At 48.2% G+C, this 21,591-nt stretch overlaps 1 protein-coding gene across 4 annotated transcripts in view; it reads left to right on the plus strand.

The window, feature by feature from the left end:
* The window catches only part of RSPH14 (radial spoke head 14 homolog), a 118,817-nt gene extending 97,696 nt beyond the window's left edge, over positions 1 to 21,121 (plus strand). For all 4 annotated transcript variants that reach the window (XM_074292966.1, XM_074292948.1, XM_074292940.1 and 1 more), the window contains 3 exons: positions 6,772 to 6,997; positions 7,733 to 7,869; positions 20,794 to 21,121. In XM_074292966.1, the coding sequence (XP_074149067.1) occupies positions 6,772 to 6,997; positions 7,733 to 7,869; positions 20,794 to 21,032 (602 nt within the window). In that variant the 3' untranslated portion in view covers positions 21,033 to 21,121. The remainder of the gene's footprint in view (positions 1 to 6,771; positions 6,998 to 7,732; positions 7,870 to 20,793) is intronic.
* The last annotated feature ends 470 nt before the right edge of the window (positions 21,122 to 21,591 follow it).

Genomic DNA, 21,591 nt, shown 5'->3' on the forward strand with positions numbered 1-21,591 from the left:
CCATGCTCCGGGCCTTGCCCCGGGGCCAAACCCAACAAGTCCAGTCTCTCCCGAGTGACACTGTTTGGAAACAGTCGCACCTCCTTTAGCTTTCTCTTCCCTGAGACCCTTGGCTCTTCATCTGCCCTTCTCTGACCATGTCCTCCCTGCGGTGCCCAGGACGGAGGCCGTTATCCCCAGTCTGGCTGCCGTTCGGCGTGAGGCTGTCGTGAGAGCTGACGTGCAGAAAGCCCTGGAAGTTGCTTGAATGTGGGCTCCTGAATGGAGGGCGAGCGTCCAAAGGGAAGAGGACAAACGATGTCCTCCCCAGGCAGATTGTGCCCAGGAAACATGGCAGCTCAAGCGGCATGCCCTCTTTCAGGAGGGCCATTGAGAAACAGACGGGGGCAGCCAGGAGGGCAGCGTGTGAGGATTAGCTGGTGGGGCTCCTGTATCTGAGGCATTGTCGGGAGAGAGAAGGAACTTGTGCTTCTCTGGGAAGTTCCATGGAGGCCGACTGACCAGCTGCCTAACAAAAAAATGAAGGCCGGGCTTTCTGAGGTCATGGCTCAGGAGGCCAAGGGACCCTTTCTTGAGTTGGACTGGATGCCTTCGGTCCTTGTTGAGACCATCATGACTTTCCAGTGGGAAAGGGCCTTTGAGACCATCTGGCCTGGCCCTAGCAATCTAGGCCTGAGGGGGGACGGGACGTGGCCAGGTGCAGGGCTCTGAAAACTTGGTGGACGTCGTAAGGGGTTCTCGAGCTCGTGGCCGGTAGGAGAGGGGCTCCATGATCGAACAGGAACCGGCGTCTCTCAAGAACTTGGTCTGGATTTCTGGGAACATTTTCGGACATCATTAAAGGGACGTCAGTGACATTCAGCGGTGTGATCACGGAGCGCCGAGCTGGCCACGCCGGGCCGAACTCGTTTCCGTCGTGGATGAGGTCACCGCAACGGAAGGTTAGGGGGATATGACAGCCCCCCCTTGTCAGGTCCCGCCCGCTGCTCTGGTGGGAAAGCCGCCCGGGCTGGACAGTAGTGGCCGTGGGTAAGCTCCTCAAGGCCAGGGGATATCTTCTGTTTCTTGCTGTATCCCCAGGATTTAGCGCGGGACCTGGCACATAGTAGGCACTTACTCCGTGTTTGCTGACTGATTGACCTGAATGGCCAGGCCTCCAAGAGCAGTCATTATTGATTTAATGTCAACTTAAGAGTCTTCAGCGAAATGCCCAAAGGATTTTCTGCTGGCTCTGGGCTTTTTAACGTTCTTATTAATGAATTGGAGAAAGGGGCGGCGGCTTGGTTCACCATGTTTTCATGCGACACAAAGCTAAGAAGGGAAGCCAGGGCTGCGTGAGAGCCGGCACGTAGGGAGCATGATGGGAGCCGGTTGTTAAATTTACAGGGTGAGCGGGGGGTTGGCAAACACGACAAATCCCGGCTTGGTTTATGGTTTTATTGGCTGGCTGGTTCTAAGAAAGCAGAGGAGAAGATGTTAACATTGCAGATTTAACTCGAAAACGTGTCATGGATCCTTTTTTTCTTTTCAGAGAGCTAGTTAAAGGCTTACCAGTGGCTTGGCCCTGAGCGAGCTAAAGCGTTGGCTGATGGAGCCAGGATCCTGGATAATCTCACCCAGCTAGAGCATTAGACCCACTCCACCGGGATGAATTCTAATTGGGATAAAGTCTGTTATTGTTCAGTCTTTGGGTTGCGTCTGACTCTTCGTGACCCCTTTTCGGGGTTTTCTTGGCAGAGACACTGGAATTATTTACCATTTCCTTTTCCGGGTCACTGTGCAGGAGAAAATGGGGGCAAACGGGATGAAGTGACTTGCCCAGGCTCACACGGCCGGGAAGTGTCACTTAGGTCTTCCTGACTCCAGGCGGGTGCTGGGCCACGGTCGTGCCTTTGAGCTAGTACGTTAACCTTCCGAGGACATGATGCGGCCAGCCAGCAGCTCCTCTGGAAAGAAGCTCGAGGCTAGCCAACGATAGCCCAAAAAGCGAATGGGATCATCTGGGTGAGGAGGGGCGTCGTCCAGGACGTGGTCCCGCTGCTCGGTGCTCCCGCTGCTCGGTGCTCCCGTGCCTGCTCAGAGCCCATCTGGCGGCCGTTCTGGGGGCACACGGATAAATGGAACGTCTTCGGAGCACGGATGACCGGAAGATCTGCCATGTAGTCGAGAAAAGACGTGGAGTGCGGGGTGGGAGATGAGGGCCCATGAAGTATTGGAACAGATTTCACGGGGAACAGGCTTCTGTTTCAATCAACAAGCGTTAAGTACCAACTCTGTGCTGGGCACTGGACCTGAGAGGGTCAGATGGACGCGCTGGATGAAAACTGCTGAAAGGTCACGTTTGTTTTGATACAAGGAACCGGGTGGGGGCGCTGCCTGGGGGTAGGGGAGGCTTCGCCCTATTGGAGGTCTTCAGGACCGGACCAGTGCCGGTGGGGAGTCGGGCGTCCCAGGGCAGTGAAGAGTCACAGTCGCGCTTGCTCTGATTCCCCTAGAAGGGGCGAGATGCTCCGTCTGTGGGCTGGGGGCAAAGGTACCCTGAGCTCCCTCCATCTTCAGGGTTCTGTGATCTCTCCACCTCCTCAGGCTTTCTGGGTCCCTCCTACCTGGGGGCTTCTCTGATCGCCCCCCTTGACTCGTGACCTCTCCTTTCCTCCTGCAGAACTTGGGGCTCCCCGCGGCCACTTGTCCCTTCCGTTAACAGTTTGGACTGAAGATCTAGAAAAAATGTTTGGGGAAAAATCCAACGTCTTTGTAAAGGTGGAAGGGTCATTTCCCGGTGATGACATGGAAGGGAAATTCAGAATAATATCAGCTATTCCCTTCGGTCTCTGTGCCCCCAGGCTGCACGTGCCGGCCGTCTCCCCAGCTTTCTCCTGCTTGGGACCCTTAGGTTGCAACCTGGGCCAGCACCCAAGGGACCAAGCACTTGGCCCCTGACTGACTTGGGCAGATCAATTTGCTCATCTGTAAATGGGGAGAATAGTCTCTGTCCTTTCTCCTTCCCAGGGATGAGAGGATGCGAGGGGTGGTTGTGATGAGGGTCGCCATCTGCCTGGGGAGAAATCTCCCTGCCTGCCAGTGAGGGATCACAGCCTAGCTCTCGCGCTGGAAGGGCTCTGGGGGTGAGCCCACCCTCTGCCTCCAGAGCCATTACTTCTCCTTTTCTTCACCTGCCAAATCCCCCTTACCCTCTCTCCCTCTCCGGATTGTGGTGGGGGAACAGTTTCAAGCCTCACAGTGCCGGAGGAGAGGGAACCAAACTGTTGTACATAGAGAGGTAAGTGTTTGTACATAGTAGGCACTTAATAAGTGCTTGTTGACTGACTTCCTGTTACTACTGGTTCTTCCAGCTTTAAAGCAATACAGGGACAGAGCCTTGCCCTGGAGCCAGCCCAGGGTCTGGAAGGCTAGATGGCTTCTCTTTAGTTCCCTGAGCATTTATGAAGTGCCTACTGTGTGCCAGGGCCCAGTCTAGGTGGTGGGGACATAGAATATAAAATACCTCCTACCTTCAAGGACTCTTATGCCTCTGCGGCTCCTTCCTGGAAGAGCCGAGTCTGGCCAATCCTTTCTTCTCTCTGAGGATGACTGTCCCAGCTCCTCTGTGGTGGCTGCCCCCCCCCCCCCCGCAGGGGTACGGGCTCTTTGTCCAAGTTGTGAGCGGGGAACATGGCCAGGGCCGTGCCGGGGGGAGCATCGGGGGTAAAGGCGCAGGTCTGCTGGGAGAGCCCCAGGGAAACAGGCCTTCTGGGGCTTTGGTTGGAGCCCCGAGGCAGATGGAGGACAGGGGGAGAGGGCAGTGGTTAGGGCAGAAAGCCGCCGCTGAGGGACAAGGCACAGGAGGAGGGGGCGGCAAGCGGCCTTGGCCACTGATGGGCTGGGGGCCTCTGCAGACCTTGGAAATCCATACAGCTGGGGAAGAGGGAGAGGAGAAGGAAGAGGAGATAGAGCAGACAGGAGAGGAAGAAGAAATGATGGAGAAAGAAAAGGAGGAAAAGAAAAGGAAGATGGAGGGAAATTAGGGAGAAGGAGACATAAGAAGGGAGGAGGAAGAGGAAAGGATGGAGAAGGAAAATGAAAAGGAAGGAGAGGGGAAGGAGGAGGAAGAAGAGAGAAGGAGGAAGAGAAGGAAAAGGAGATGAGATAGGATCGATAATCAGTCCCTCAGCAAGCATTTCTTGACTACTGCTCCATGCCAGGCCCCGTGCTAAGGCAAGGACCCAGTACAGGTCCTGTCTGCAAGGAGTAACAGTCTAACGGACACAACGAGCAGAGAAATGGGTCCATACCCGATACGTGCAGTGTAGACGGAAGGGAACCTTAGTGGCAAAGGAAAGTCAAAGGCAAGGCAGAGCTGAGGAGAGGGAGGATTGTGGCCTTGAAGGCAACCAGTGCAAAAGTCCAGAGGGGGAGGAAGGGGGTGGCTGGGGTTGAGGAGGCAGGGGGCCCTGTGACGACAGGGACCGTGTCTTCTCCCACAGTGGGGCTGGAAGCCCTCCCCTCGAGCCCCCCCAGCCAGTGCAGAGCTGCCTGACAAGGATCTGTCTTAGAGCCGGGGCCGGGCTCAGAGGGAGGGGCTTTGTGGTGCCCCCAGAACTCCCTGGGCCGGTTTCCTCTGGGTATCTTGTGCCCCTCTTTTGCACATGGAGGCCCAGATCTGGGTTAGTTATAAATAACCAGGCTTGTGCATCTCCTTTTAGCACATGAGGGATCCAAGTGAGCAGGCGGGCGGGCAGGGAGGCAGGCGCACAAAGCACGGGCTGTATTTTTAATCTTGGGTTTTTTGCCTCTCGGCCCTCCCATGTTTTCTGTGTCTCTGCGCTGCGCTCGCCCAGTTTTCCCCGACTACTTTCTCCTCTCATAGTAAACCACAAGCACTCGCCATGCACAGAGATGGGGATAGAGAGTATTTGTGTGGGGGCGTCGTCAGCTGGAAGGCACGAGTCAGAAGACCCGAGTTCAGATGCTGCCTCTGACACCTGCTGTCTGCCTCAGTTTCCCAATGATGATAATAGTACCTGGCTGGCAGGGTGCTGACCAAGGGAGGCTCCCCAGGGGAAGCCCCTCATGAGGGGAGTGAGGGCCGCCTGCCCCAGCGCCGTCCTGTGGAGGAGCCAGAGGGACTGAGTCCGGAGAGAGCCCGGGAGCCGCCCCCAGTACCCGCTGGACACTCGCCCCACGAGCGTGGCTCCAGGCCCATCAGTCCCCGCTGAGTGACCGTGGGCGGGGACTCTGTCAGCATTTGTTGACTCACTTGAGAGACTCTGGCTCCAACTCCATGAACTTTGGGGGTTCTCTTGGCAGAGCTACTGGAGCTGTCGCCACTTCTCCAGCTCATTCACAGAGGAGGACACTGAGGGGCACGCGGAAGGGTCACCCAGCTGGTCTCAGTGTCCGGGCCAAATTTGGACTCGGGGTGGGGGGCCCAGCCTGGGCCCTCCGTGCTCCATGGCGCCCGTGCTCATGGGTCACATTGTCTCGTACTCTCCTTCTAGCTGGAGGGTCTTCTAAGGTCTCAAGCTCTTCTTTCTTCCCTTCCCTTTCTCTCGTGCCCCCATCACCCCCATCAGAAGCTCTGTGTTCAAATCCTGGCCTGGGTATGCCCACAGAGATGGGGGTGCGGGAAGGGGGGCTCTGTCGCCTTAACTCTGTAAAAGCAGAGGCCGTCCAACGGGAGGTCCCTTGAAACGCTCTGCTGGGGGAGTTTGCTAAAGGCTCCTCAGGGGCCTCGCTCCCTGGCCCGGGGCAGCCCCTCGCCTCTGGGACCGCTGGCCCTGCCCCTTGCACCCCCTCTCTCGCCACCTCCTCACTGCCTTCTCAGGGGGCTCAGGAAAAGGCTCCCAGGACCCTGTGAGAGGCCGGATTCCTCCAGGCCCACAGGGGTGCGGTAAATAAATTACTGCTAATTGGTGCAAGGAGACCTTCAGACTAATGAACCTGCCCTCCGTCCCTTGGGTGTACATTAGAGAGCCTGGCTGGGGAGCGTGGCGCAGGCGGCCGCTCCTGTGGCGAGAGCTGCCTGACGATGGAGGGCGGGGGCCTTCTCTCCTGGGGGTGCTGGGGGCCCAGGCCTCTCAGCCTGGGAGAAGGACCCCGAGAAGCTCTTCTCCTGGCTTGGTGGAGAACGTTGACTCTGCTTGTCTTGCCATCCCTTGGGTTTGGGGTTGCGTTTGAGGTAAGGGGGACAGCACTCTGGGGCTTCCCGGGGCTTCCTTGATTTTCCGGGTGTACAGGCTGCCCCCTCACCTTGTGGCTTGGGGAGTGGCCGGGCTGCAGGACTCTGGCTTTGCCAGCTCCCTGTGGAGGCCGGCCTGCGTGGCAGACAAGTTGGCCATGCTCTCGGCCTGGCTCCTCTCCAGAATCAGGGCCTGGTTCCCCAAAGGGAGCTCTAGGATCCATGGGCCTGTGTCTACAAGCGGGGAACGCTGTGCCCTCACCCAGCTCCGTAACCTCTCGGCGCCCCCATTTCCTCCCGGGTAAGAAGAGGAAGCGGCCAATATCGTCCAGCGTCCGAGCCCGCTCGGCTCTTCATGACCCCATTGGGGTTTTCTTGGCAGAAAGGCTGGAGGGGTTGGCCATGTCTTTCTCTAGCCCATTTTACAGAGGAGGAAACTGAGGCAGGCAGGGTGAAGGGACTGGTCTACAGCCCCCCCCCCCCCCAGCTGGGAAGCGTCTCGGGACAGGTTTGTGCTCCGGCCTCCCAACTTAGGCCAAATCCTGACCAGCTGCCCCGGCCGAAGCAGCAGGTCCGTGCTCCCTCTCCTACAGGGGCTGACTCGATCCTCTCCAGTGGACTGATCCCCTTCCTGGTGGAAAAGCTTGAGGAGGAAGAAGAGGAAATCCAGGAGATCATCCTGGACACGCTCTACTTCTGCCTGCAGTGGGACGCCCTGCAAGCCCTGCAGAGCAACGCGGTGCCCATCCTGCGTGAAAAGCTCACCAGTCCCAACGAGGACATCCGCAGCAAAGCCGCCCGCACCCTGATGGCCATCTGGTGAGCGGCAGCTGGGCGGGCCCTGAGGGGTGGGGGAGGCACGGCGGGGCAGGGGGCGGGCACGGTGGGGCAGGGGCAGGCGTGGAGTGTGAGCCGCTCTCTGGGATAACGCGGGACAGTCGGACAAAGCTGCTGTCCCCCCCTCTGTCAAACAATGGGCCTCAGTCCAGAGAAGTTCCCCCAGCCCCCCTGTCCTCCTCATTCCCTCCAAGCCCACCTGGATGAGCCCCGCTGCTCAGACACTGGGACGATCTCTGGGTAATCCCTGCAGGACGGCTCTAGGCCAGGACCCAGGGTCCCCTGCACGGCTGTTCTGCCGGCCTTCAGTGACAGTCCTGGAGCACTTTGGGGGTCGCTCCCCCAGCCTCTCTGGCCAGTTCTGCCCCAAGATGCTGAAAGTCCCCCAGGGACAGAAGCAGCGGTGTGGGATAAAGGCCCGTGGGGGTGCCGCAGTGTGGAGAATGCTGGGCCTGAGTGGGCCGGAGCTGAGTCAGGCCTGGGGGACTTTGGGCACGCCATCTCACTCCGTCTGCCTCAGGTTCCTTAAAGTGTAAAACAGGGGGAGTAACAGCCCATCCTCCCCAGGCTTGTGAGGGAGGCTTAGCCCAGTGCTGGGCTCGTGTTGTTTTACTACCCGAAAGGTCCTTGCGTTCTGAGCATCCCGGGAAGGTGGGATGGGGGGAGTAGCCCCCCCCATTCCCCTTGGGCTGACCTTGGGCCCCCTCTGCCCTCCAGCATGCTACTGGATGGGAAGAACGAGGTATGGAGGCAAGATGTCATTCCCCTGCTGGTGATGCTGCTGGATGACCTGAATATCGAGGTGAAGGCCAATGCAGCCGGGGCCCTGATGTTTGCCACAGTCACCACTGAAGGTCAGAGGGCCCGGGAACTAAAGAAGGGGGAAGGGCAGCTTCAGGCCCAGTGCGAGGGGAGGTGGAGCCCCTACCAGCACCAGGGGAATGGACTTCCAAAGGGCAAAGCTTGGGTGCGTCTGAGGTCTCAGAAAGGGGCTCTCTACCCCCTGCCTTGTGCAGAGGCGACTGAGTAAGCTGGCTACAGCCTGCCTCACACCGGGAGGGTGAAACCACCGGGCCCTGCCGAGTTGGGCTGCTCAGGGACCTCTGGAGCTCAGCTCCCTCCTCTGGCAGATTGAGAACCGCTTCCAGCTCCAAGTCATCAATCCTGTCATCCTGGCCCAGGAAGAAACCCCCAGTTCTGGCCTCTTCGGGATCCCCAGAGTCCTCGCCTGAGACATTCCATCGGGGGGAGAATTCGGGGGGCTGATGACTTATATTGGGATAGGTTTAGTAGCTCATTGGGGGGGGTCCCCCTTGTGCAAGGTGCTTCGTGAGTCCCAGAGGACTGGGGCACCTAAAGAGAGAGAGGGGAGTCCTAAACCGGGTGGGGGCAAACCCTAAAGAACCAGGTATACTACGTTCTGCTGCCTCAGGTGTGAGGGAGGTGACTCCCTCAGCCCAGTGTTACCACCCCCAGAATAGTCCCATTGATAGTTTTAGGGTGTTTGACCCCTCAAACTTTAGGGAGGAGACTCAACTCCAATCCCAGGGTAGGGAAAACTCATGAATGGAGCCGCTCCTTGCCCCACCAAGTGATTCCTGACCCCATTTTTAGCCCCTCGTGGTCCATCTGAGAAGTGAGTTAAGGATACAGAAGCACCTTAGGAGCCCAGTGCAATGACTAGATACCAGTTCTTGTCCAAAAATGTAACATGGACTCAGGAGAAAAAGGTGGAACTGAATTTCCAGTGTTTGTTCGGGAAGATTCCTGGCCTGGGGAGAAATTAGGAAACCCCAGTGTTGTGATAATGGTCTTTTCAGGTTTGTGAGTGTGTGAGTGTGTGTTAAGGTCCTTCTCCACCTTTTTAAAAAATCTCTTTGGGATGTAGATACCGGTGTTGTTGGATCAAAGAATGTCCCTAGTTTGATTGGGCATAGCTCCAAATTGCTCTTCAGAATAGTTGGATCAGTTCACAACTCTGCTAAGAGTGCATTGTATCCCAAATTTCTCACATCCTTTCCAATATTTATGATTTTTTTCTGTCATATTAGCCAATCTGATAGGTAGAGTGGTACCTCAAAATTGTTTTAATTTACATATCTCTAATTAATAATGATTTAGAATATTTTTTGTATGACCATAGATAACTTTGATTTCTTTATCTGAAAACTGCCTGTTCATAACCTTTACCCATTTATCAATTGGGTAATAGGTATTGTTATAAGTTTGACACAGTTTTCTACATATTTTATAAATGAAGCCTTTATCAGAGATACTAGTTATAAAAATTGTTCCCCAATGTTCTGCTTTTCTTCTAATCTTGGTTGCATGTTTGTACAAAGCATTTTAAATTTAATATAACCAAAATTATTTGTTTTACATTTTGTAATGCTCTCTGTTTCTTGTGTGGCCATAAATTCTTCCCTTCTCCATAGATCTGACAGATAAGCTATTCCTTGCCCCTCCTAATTGGCTTATAGTATCACCTTCTATGTATAAATCAGGTCCTTATTTTTACCTTATCTTGTTATATGGTATAAGATGTTGGTAGGACCAGGGACTTTCAACTGGACCTGGCCAGGCAAAACCCTGGTCCTGGTATCCAAATGATGGTGGTGATTGCATAGTAATTGTAAATTTTCATCTACCTTATTTAGGTTATGATGAAATCTCATTGAGCAAAATAATTGCAAATAATTTCACTTATTTACTTTTCATTTGTTGTGAATTCTTCTTTTTTATTTTTAATATTGATAAATTGGCTTTCCTTTTTTTTTAAACAGATTAGCTGTTTTATCTTTTAATTTTTTTTGAGAAACCAACTTATAGTTTTCTTTGTCATTTAATACTTTATTTTGTTTTTCATTTTATTTATCTCTTCTTTGATTCTCAGAATTTATATTCTTTCTACTGGGGACATCTAGGTGGTATAGTGGAGTCAGGAAGTCTCATCTTTCTGAATTCAATTCTGGCTTCAGATACTTGCTGTGTTTGTGATCTTGGATAAATCATTTAATCCTATTTACCTCAGTTCCTCAGCATAAAATGATATGGGAAAGGAAATGGCAAACCACATCTGTATTTTTTTTTCTTTTGTTGAGGCAGTTGGGGTTAAGTGACTTGCCCAGGGTCACACAGCCAGGAAGTGTTAAGTGTCTGAGACCAAATATGAACGCAGGTCCTCCTGACTTCTGGGCTGGTACTCTACCCACTGCACCACCTAGCTGCCCCTACAGCTATATTTTTCTGCCAAGAAAACCCCAATAGGGTCATAAAGAATTGGGCATGACTGAAAAATGGCAACAATAACAAAAATTCTTTCCATTTAGTTTGAAATTTTTTTTTTAAATTTGATGCTTTTTTGGTTTTCTTAGTTGCACAAACAATACACTAGTCTGTTCTTTCTCTTTTTTTCTGATGAAAGTGAATTTTCCTCAAGAACTATTTTGGCTTCATCTCAAAAGATTTTTGTTTTCTCATTGTTGTCATTTCCTTTGATGTCATTATCTATTTCCATTGATGTCATTATCTATTAATTACATAATTTGTTCTTTGACCCATGATTTATTTATAATTAAATTACTTAAATTTAGCTCTTTTCTTCAAAGGCTCTTTATTGATCAGTACATTTATTGGGTTGTAGTCAGGAAAGGATGTATTAAATGTTTCTGCTTTTCTGAATTTCTCTATGAGGTTTTTATGTCTAATATATCTTCAATTTATGTAAGTGTGCTATGCACATATGAAAAGTATTATATTGCTTTCTGTTCACATTCAATAGTTGTTAGAGATCAATTACATAAGACTTTTCAAAAATTCTATTCAAATATGTATTGTCTTGTTTCTCTCTTTTATATTTGCCTAGTTCTAAAAGGGGCTCACTAAAGTCACCGACAATTATTCCTCTGTAGTTTATTTTTCCTTTAAGTTTTACTTAGATGCTATGTCATTTTGTGTATATTTGTTAAGTATTAATATTTCATTACCTATGGTGGTGTTAAGCATTATGTAGTTTCTCTGCTTATCTTTTTTAACTATGTCTATTTTTCTCATGCCAAGTCTAAGAGCAGGATTGTTACCCAAGTTTTCTTTTTTAAATTTGCCTGATGCATAGTTAATTTTGCTGCAGCCTCTCATTTTAACTTTGTATAAATCTTTATGTTTCAAGTATTCTTTGTAAACAACATATTGTTAGATCCTGCTTTTTAATCCATTCTGTTACTCTCCTTCATTATATAGGTGAGTTTATTCCATTTGCATTCATGATTATGGTTATCTATTGTGTAATTCCTTCTATAAAATCCTCTTAAGCCCTCATCCCTTTACATAGAATAAAGGAATGGAGAAAGAAGAAATATGATCAAGATTTGTCATCTATAATTGTAATAGTAATCGGCTCTTCTTCCTTAGCCCCTTATCTTCTCACAAGGCTCAGAACCCAGTCTAGGGTTCTTACATTTTGTTTCTATTTAATTCTCTCTCTACTATTCGTTCTCTAAAATTGATAGTTATTTTGATCATCACTTCCTTTCTCAACTCTGCCTCTGCTCTTAACCACAGCCCACATCTCCACTGCCTCTCTCCATCTTGAACTTTCTCTCTGTTGAATTCCATGTATTTCAATATAGGCCTCTTTGTGTATGTGCATATATGTTCAACCATCCTCTGTACAATTCAGAGAGGAATGAGATTCATGACATTCCTACTCCCTTGACTCTTCACCCATATTTTTACCAGTCTGGACAATTATGTAAAATAATGAATTCCTCTCTCCCTTTTTTTACATTTTTTTCTGGTATATTCATTTCCTTCTCCTTTTTCTTTCTCCTCTTAAAACCAACAAAACAGAATAAAACACAACCAAGCCCTGTGTTTGTTTTGTTAAATTCCCCCTACCATCCTTGAAAATAATAAGATTCTGAAGCAATTTCTTCTTCCCCTCTGAGAACGTATCCACTTTATTGTTTAGCTCCTTCAAATGCTCAGATGTATGCACTTATCTAGGTTTCTATTGTCTTGGTTTTGCATTTCAAATAATCTACTCAGCGGTGCTTTTTTCATGAGAAATATTTGGAAGGCCTTTTTTTTTCTATCAAAGTTCTATTCCCTAGCCCTACCCTGTCTTCAGGATATTATGAAGTTTTGCTACACACACACACACACACACACACACACACACACACACACACACACACGCGCACACTATTAAGGCCTTAGTTGTGTTTTTAAAACATTGGAACTAATGTTTTCACAGTGTTTTTGGTCTGAGGTAAAGAATAACATCCCAGGGCAGCTAGGTGGTGCAGTGGATAGAGCACCAGCCCTGAATTCAGGAGGACCCGAGTTCAAATCTGGTCTCAGACACTTAACACTTCCTGGCTGTGTGACCCTGGGCAAGTCACTTAACCCCAACCTTTAAAAAAAATAATAATCTCCCTTGAATCCTCAAGGATCATATCAAGGTAGGGTCTGTACTTTGTTGTTCAAAGGAATCAGAACGATGGGGGATGTCCCTTTGTTAACCAAAAGAAACGTCTTTAGTTTGCCTGGACTGAATCACAAGGGATAAACCTTATATCTGTCCTGGAGCAGACCAAAAGAAGGAACCCTTTAGTTTTCTATGAAAAGAAATCATCTCCAAAGAATCACCTTAAACTTTAATGTAGCTATTTCTCTGATAAAAATACAAACTTAAACTAGGTACTTTTGTCCTACCATGCTGTGGAATATTGTCCTATTTTCAGGTTACTATAAAATGGAAGTATACATTACTTGGATCAGAGAGAATTCCACTTAGCAGAGGAAACTTGATCCACTTGGACCCCTCTGTCTCCCTCAAAGCAGGAACACTTCTGTATCTCTGTCAGGCAGATTTGGCCTTTCCTCTTAAATGGTCATATTTCATTGGGAGTCAGCAAAACTGGATAATTCTACTCCAGAAAAAGCATTTCAAAAACACCCCAAGCGTCTAGGCAGTTGGCCACCAGGTTTTTCTAATATGATCACTTCAGGGCAATATTGTAGTCTGCTAAGTGCTGGAATCGGGGTCTTTCCAAATCACGGAGCTGTGGGAGAAAGCAACCTTTACTTTTTTGACCCAAGTCTGTTGATCCTTCTATCGATGCCTTCCTTTCTAAGGCCACTTGACGTGTCACACACTGGGGCCCAAGTCCTGCCAGAATCGGTCTTTTCCTGGTCTGGTGCTAATCGGATTTCAGTCTGAGCTGCCCCCAAAGCCGGGAGGATTGGTCCAGAGCTGTGACCTAGGCAGGGACACTTCCCTGGTTTCTTCTTGAGCATCAAACCGGTCTAAGATTAAGTCAGGGTGCTAGGTAGGAAGCGGGCACTTAAGTGCCCTCAATCAGGGAATTCTGTCGGTCTTGTGGCTCTCCAGCTGCTGTCAGAGTGACAGATTGAGCCCCATCTCGGGGATAAGTCTGGTGGCTTGTCAGGCACGTGGGCCCCAATCTGTGTTTTGACATGGACCAGCTGGGCCGGTAAGATCGCCCTGACAGAACAGGAGAGGTCTGCTGGCCCGCTACGGCCATGGGTGCTGCCCACCGGGCCCAGTGATTTACCTGGCGCTTGGCCGGGGCTCACCATCCAGGGGCTTCCTCTTGTTAAGAGATAAGAGCAGCCCTGAGCAAGTAGGGCTGGAGTCGGTCTCCTTAAGGGGAGCTTTGAGGCCCAAGTTCTCCCCACTCAGGTCAAGTCTCCAATGTCAAGTTTGGAGGAGCCTCCTGCGTGGGAAAAGCAGCCACAGGAAAGGCAAGGATCTCATATTTCGCTCACTTTGTCAGGAAAACCTTCCACCTCATAGACCAGTGGGGGAGAAGTAGTGGGGATGAACAGCCTCCAGAGAAGAATGCTTCGAGCTCTGAAAACAAGGAGGGTGCCCCAAAGATTTCTGGGAATGTAAATGCTGGCACAGAGATGATGGCCTTTGGCCTTTGTGGATGTCTCTGATGACATCTGCTCATTTAAAAGGCATTCAGGCCCTCCCAGAATTAAAGTCAGGTTTAGGAGCATTTTCCCCGGGACTTCCAGCATGGAGAAGTCTCTGAGGCTGCTTGTAGCCCTTCCTTGTGCTTCAGCCCCCATCCTGAAAGGCTCCTTCTTGTCTGCTTTTTTTCCTTTTCTTCACCTGGGAGAATAAAGGCTGTTCTCTTCCCTCTTAGGAAATAGTTCTGAGGAAAGGCTGTGCCTTGGGCCATAAGGGAACGGCCTCTTTTGAAGGAAAGGTCTGTATTAGTGGGGAGGAGAGTTCAATCTGCTAGACCATTCAGTGTGAGTTAGCAGAATGTAATTTTCTAGTTAATTAGAAGCAAAGTCACCCCAAAGGAGTCAGAAGGAAAACGTTAGAACAGAGCGTGCCGTGGCAGGTAAGAGACATTAGATTTAGAAATGGCCACAAGAGCAGTTGTGTTTCTAGCCTTGGGTGTTTCTCCGCTGAATGTGGTTGTTGCTTCAATCATGTCTGATTCTCCGTAACCCCATTTGAGGTTTTCTTGGTAAAGATCCCAGAATGCTTTGTCGTTTCCTTCTCCAGCTCATTTTATAAATGGGGAAACTGAGGCACACAGGGTGAAGGGACTTGCCCAGGGTCACACAACTAGGAAGTGTCTGAGGCTGGATTTGAACTCAAAACCTTCTTATTCCGGGCCTTGTGCTCCATCCACTGCATCACTTGCTGCCCTGCTATAACTTCTTATCATAAGCTTCAATTGGTTCAACAAATTTTGCTTGAATGATGGGCCATCTTAAGGGCAGTACACTATGGATGGAACATTTTGGTCTGAACGTGTTGCCGGTACTATGTGGATTTGCAAAAGAACCAGATTTGGTGGGGGGAGGGGGAGACCCAGAAGGGACACCCCTGTTGGGACACAAAACATTCTTCTCTTACTGGAAAGTCAGGTTTCCGGAGCAAGACCAGAGCGGACCCTCTCTAGCATCTCCTTGTGATTTAGCTTCAGCTTCCTTCTTACTACTGCCTGCTAATTGCCTATAAACAAGCTCATGTCCATCCTCAAAAGGTTCTTACCCGAGTCATCCATCCTCCCCAGCCATCATCGCAGAGCTTTCTTCCCCTTTGAAGCCACAGAACTTTTAAGAGGCCCCACTTAAATTAGCTCCAGATGGGATTTGATTTATGAAGCAAGTAAGCACAGGAGCACTGAGCCCTGGTTAACGGCTTAGACTATGGGCCCATGGAGGGTCATCCCAATGGGCAGAGAATTCTGAAATAGCACCGGGTATTTTCGATGGGACGGGGGATCTGTGGACATCCTGGCCTTCATAGGATCGAGGATGTCGTTGCTGTACAAGATTTGTTGGCTTGCACAAAGAATAGGGAATATACTCCCCATGTGATTTATAACTAGATTGGAACAACTGGCAGAGAGCCTCAGAGTATCCCCTTTCAGTGGCTGTGGCTAAGGGGATCAGATAATTTAATGTCCAGCAGAGCAGAGGATTACTGTTTCCTTTAAGCTCCTATTATTCTTTAATCAGACCCTCTTGGTTCTTAATCTTCACAACCCTCTGTTATTGTTATTGTGAGGGGATTGAGGGATTGGAGGGTCCCCCATGTTTGAACCACCGGGCTTTGTCTTCCCCCCTCTGCGTTGTTTTCTCTGCCCCCCTAACATCCCGGGCCACATATTCTGTATAATGTACCTCGGTATGCTGTTAGGGCCCTGGAATGGATCCTCTCTTCCTCTAATTGTTTTGCTGCATTTGCTAGATTAAAGTAAAATCCCGAGAGCTCTCTATTTTCTACCAAACCAAGGGGGCTAACGGGATCTCGCTGCAGATCCGAGGCAACCCAAAGATCAAGAAAAACCAGTGAAAACGGGACCCACGAATTAATGAAAACCATTCTTAGGATTAGTTTGTGCTCAGTAAGGTAGCACTATGGCCTCAGTTATGTTAAAAAAAAATGGAGGAATTAATGCTGTAATGGTGTCTGATGTTCTTAACTTCTCTGGACTTCCTAAAAATGATTATCGCAAGAAGAGATTGCACTTCGTTGCTCAGTGTCCAGAATCAGCGATTTAGAGGGAGCATCCTTTGTTAAGGAAGAGAAATGTCCCTTAGTTTAGTGCAGACTGAATCCTCAGTCTGCCCTGGACCTGTCGAAAAGAAGGGACCAGGATGATAGATATCTCCGATAGTGTTACTGCTCCCCCCCCCCAGTAAAACCAAAATAAAAATGACCCTTAAACCTTGGCCTTTTCTTGCTTTGAAATTCTGTCTTTTGTTTCATGATTACTATGAATGAAAGTGAATTGTTCAGGTCAGAGAATAATGAATGCTCTTAATGGGAGAAACTGCTCACTCTTGAAGCCAAAATGTTTACATATTAATTGCTTCTGTGTAACAGACTTCTGTTAAAACACAGTAGTTTTTCTCCTACAGAAGAATAGCATGTTCTTGGTTATTGGCTTTTGTGTTTTGCTTTTTCTGGACTCCTGCGTCTTTGTAACACTTACTCCATAAATGACTCATTCCTTTTCTTTTTAAATCTCTTCCTTTCTCGTTTTTTTAATCTTCTGGCACACTGAAATCTGGGCTCTCTCCAATGACATTTTGCCCCCTTATCATCCTTTCTAGTACAGGCTACACTTCCCCTTGTACTGCCCCCCCCACCCCCCCTGACTCCCTAGTCTTGGCAGGAGGGGTCAAAAATACTTCTTGTTTCCCATGACCACGTACTTCCATGATCTATCACCATCATTCAGCAACGTCTTCGCTTTTCGGTTTACATGACCGACGTTGATCGATCCCAGGGACGTTCTCCTTCCTTTATCCCTCAAGGAGTTCACTCCTGGCTTACAGTCTTTCTCTCCACCCCAACTCTTGCTCTCCTCCAAGAGAGCTTCAACATACATAATGATGCTCTCTTACCTCCAAGTTCCCCAGTCTGGTCAGTTTCCGTGACCTGCTCCCCAAGTCCATTCGCCAACCGTACCATTCATTCCTCAGCCACAAGCATTCTACTTCTTTGGGGAAGGTGGATTCTCAAATTTCTTTATCTGAGATACCACAATTTTTATCCCTCTCTTCCCATCTGTCTTAATTATGCCTTACCCAATTCTTGATTTTCACTGTCCTCCATCAGTTCTTAAGCCATCACCAGCTACGCTCGCTTCCCTTTCCTATTTTAATCCCCTGATAAATCCAACTCTCTATTTTCCTTTTCTGTGTCCCTTGCCCCCTTGTCCTATTTCTAGCCATACCCAGTCAGATGCTAACCTAGAATTACTCATTCTAGCCATTTCCTTCACTCCCACTCATGTATCGCTGAATGTAATTGAAGGAAATCATGAAACCATGCTGATTGGATCCCCCACAAATTTATTTTATACGTCTTAACTAGACCCTCGCTGCAGCAAAACAATCCTACTCCTTCCTAATTAATTCTTTAACCAGCTCTCCACAGTGACTGCTACAAACCCTGTCATTATTTAAGCTTCCCTTACCTCCATTTCCCCTCACCCTTTGATTGATTTACACTTCACGAGGAAAAAAAAACACTAAGACATTCTCAGACAGTCTATTTTTAGCTGTTTTCTAGTTTTCTGCTTTCTTTGAGAAGGAGATTGGTGGATTCTCTCTATTTTCTCCTTACTCCTTAGATCTGGGAAGTTTCATTATCTCAAAAATATATTATCCAGTATTTTTGTATGATTATTGTTTTTAAGGAGTTGAATGCTTTTAAAGTGATCTCTCCTTCATTTGTTTTCTGGAAGTTTATTTTTAAAAAAGCAGTTTTTTAAAAAAGTAATTACCAATTATATTTTCAATTTTTTTTCACTTTGTTCTAATATTTCTTTTTATCTTGTGAAGTTATTGAGATCTGATTGTTCCATTCTGTTTTTTTTTCAGGAAGCCCACTACTTGGGTGAGCTTTTCTACCTTATGTTCAAAGCTATTTATTCTCTTTCCAGTTTTCTTTTTTTTCCCTCAAGGGCTCTAACTTCAGTGTCTGTACACGGTCCTCTAAGGAGTAGGGTTGACCCACTACTTACACTTTCCCTTCTCCCTTCTGGAAAGGGGTAGAGCTGACTGAGTCTTGCTTGGCTTTGCAGGGGTTAGTTTATGGCATCCTCTGCTCTGTGTCTTTCTGTCAGATCCAGAAGCTTAGGACTTAGTCATCCATGTCTTCTTACAAGTTAAAGTTAGCTCACTTTTAACCAGGGGCAATAGGATGGCCTCCAGACCCTCTCTCCATGACTTTGTGGTATTTCTGTTTGAGAAACTATTATTAACACCAATATAACAGCTTAAATCCCCCAGTAAAAAAATTCCTAACGTTTATGAAAATGTTCACATGATTCAAAGATTCAAAATTTGTGTACTTCCAGTTAATCTCTGATTTCTATCGTTCTCCTTTTCTTGTCATGAACAAAGTATTCAACATAAGTTTTCATGACTAACCATGAGTTTCTTTATATATTAAGTAAAATCAGGGCACAGGAAAGTCTAAGGCAAGAAAAGCACAGAGGCTGTAACGATGTCTATTACTATACAGACTCGGGGAAGAAAAACGAGGGAAAGAATGGGATCTTTTGGAACTTTCCTTAGTCCTTGAAGAGGCGCTGAAAGGCTGCATGAAGGGGCTTGCTTCTGTTTCTTCTCAGTTTTCTTGGTCCCTTTCAGGTATTTCCAGAGGAGCTAGGCTCCTTGGCTACTTTTTGCATCATCATCTTAACTGGAAGTCAAAATGTTAAATAATACTTATGCCTTATTCCTACTCTTGTGGACAACCCAAATAGTCCTTAGCCTAAATCCTTGTTCCCAAGGCAAGGTGGTGGAATTATAGACCTTTCTGGGTTCTTGGTAACCTGCCTTTTGTTTCTTGTTTTTGTTTTTAATTTTCAATAGTATTTTATCTTCCAAATATACGAAAAGATATTTTTCCACATTCATTTTTGTAAGACTTTGTGTTCCAAATTTTGTTCCCTCCCTCTCTTATCTCTCTCTTCCCTAAGGCAGCAAATAAGTTAAATATGTACAATTCTTTTATACATATTTACAAATTTGTTATGTTGTGCAAGAAAAATTAGACCAAAAAGGAAAAAAAAAACCTGAGAAAGAAAAAAACTAACCAAACAAAAAGTGAAAATACCATGCTTCGATCCATATTCAGTCTGCAGATCTCTCCAGATGTGGATGGCATTTTCCATCCCAAGTCTATTGGAATTGCCTTGAATCACCACGTTATTGAGTAGAGCCAAGTTGAAAACATAATCTCGTCGTTACCGTGTACAATGTTCTCTTGGTTCTGGTTGCTTCACTCAGCATCAGTTCATGTAAGTCCAGGCTTTTTTGAAATCAGCCTGCTCATCATTTCTCATAGGGTAATAATATTCCATACATTCATATACCATAACTTATTCAGTCATTCTGTAACTTATGGGCATCCGCTCAATTTCCAATTCCTTGCTCCACAGAAAGAACTGCTATAAACATTTGTACACGTATAGGTCCTTTTCCCTTTTTTATGATCTCTTTGGGATATAGACCTAGAAGTCTACTTGATCAATTGCTGGACCAAAGAATATGCACAGTTTGATAGCATTTTGGGCTATCTTCAGAATAGTGGAATCAGTTCACAATTCTACCAATACTGGATTAGTGTCCTAGTTTTCCGAATCTTTTTCAACATTCATCATTAACTTTTCCTATCATCTTAACCAATATGAAAGGTGTGAGTCAATATTTCAAGCTTGTCTTAATTTAAATTTCTGCAATCAATAGTGTTTTAGAGTATTTTTTTCATATAACTAGAAATAACTCTAATTTTTTTGGGTGGAAATTGTCTGTTCATATCCTTTGACCATTTACTAATTAAGGAATGGCTGGTATTCTTATAAATTTGAGTCAATTCTCCCTATATTTTAGAGACAAGGCCTTTATGAGAAATACTGACGGTATTTCACCCTCCCTTCTAATCTTGGCTGCATTGGTTTTGTTTGTGCAAAACCTTTTAAATTTGTTTTAATCAAAATTATCTATTTTGCATTTCATAATGTCCTTCTTTGGCCATAAATTCTGCCCTTCTCCACAGATCTGACAGGCAAACTATCCCTTGCTCTCCTAACTTGCTTATAGTATCACCCTTTATGTCTAAATCATGACCCCATTTCCACCTTATCTTGGTATAGGGTGTTAGATGTGGGTCAACATCTAGTTTCTACCATTCCATTTCCCAATTTTCCCAGCAATTTTTGTCAAATAGTGAGCTCTTCTCCCAGAAGTTGGACTTTGGGATCACTATAGTCATTGGCTGGTGTGTCATGGGCACACCTGCCTTTTGGGGAGGGCCACACCCAATCCGGTCCCATCTTGGAGAGGAATCTAAGGATAAAATAACCAAGTGAACTGACTCCATTTATTACTATTGATGGTTGAGCGCTTCCTTGGAGTGAGCTGCAAAGGAAACAGCGGGCTCCGTGAGTGACTAGAGTAACTAGATAGCATGTGCATTGTCCTCCCCCCCCATAATTATTGTGGGAGCAGCAAGACAGAAGATCCTTTCTTTGTTCAGAAATATCCTTGGGTGAGTTTGGGAAATCCTGGCGTTGTGGTCATATTTACAGACCAGTCTAGGGGTTTGGGTGTGCCTGTCTCAGGGTGTGGGTGCCTGTTGTGAGGAGCGTATGTCTGCGTATAAGTGAGAGTATGTGTGAGTCTTTGTGCTGCCGCATCGGAGCACGAGGGTTCTGTGTGTCCCTGCTGTGTGTGCATGTGCTGCTTCCCTGCATTTTCAGGCAAATACGCCGCCCTGGACGCGGGAGCCATCCCGTTTCTGCTGGAATTGCTGGATTCTGACTCAGCCAAAGTGCGCTTGAACGCCATCAAGACGCTGACCATGCTGGCCGAGGCCCCCGAGGGCCGGCGAGACCTGCTCCCGCAGGTGACCAGGTTCAAGGTTCTGTCCCGCGACCCCATCCTGTATGTGAGGCAGGCGGCCCGGATCGCCACCAAGGTCATCGAGTGGAAGCCCTGAAGTCCCAGCCCCCCCCCAGAGAGAGAGACCCCACTAGCAGGCTGAGCCTTCTCCCCGACCCCCCAATAATGATGGTGAATGTCTCAGCACTCTGCCTGGCGCTTTGTTCTTGCCACGGGCCGGAGGATGTCGTCTCTCTTGGGGGCCCAGAAATGCAGGGGGCTGCCCGGGGAGCTGAGGAGGGCGGGAGGGCCTCCCCAGGCCAGGGCATCCAAGTGTGATGACCATGTGTGAGAAAGATCTCTTCTCGCGAGGAGTTGGGATCCGCTCACGGGCTAGAAGTGGGGAGCAGAGCCACACTCGAACCCAGCGCCCTGCCCCTGGCTGCGGCCCACGTCCGGATTGCCTCGCCGGCAGACACATGGAGCAACGTGGGGCTGGGGGTGTCTGCGGGGGCCTTGGTGCAGGGCCACCTCTGGCCCCAGTGACTGGGAGGGAGGCAGGGGGCCCGCCTGGCAGTTCTCAGGTACTGGGGGGGGGGACAGCTCGTTCACTGAACACAACGGCGGGAGTGGGACAAATGCTGGGAAGGCCACAGGGGTCAGTGCAGCCTTGTAGG

This window comes from Sminthopsis crassicaudata, chromosome 1 (assembly GCF_048593235.1).
Source record: "Sminthopsis crassicaudata isolate SCR6 chromosome 1, ASM4859323v1, whole genome shotgun sequence".
In the NCBI taxonomy this organism is placed as follows: Eukaryota; Metazoa; Chordata; class Mammalia; order Dasyuromorphia; family Dasyuridae; genus Sminthopsis; species Sminthopsis crassicaudata.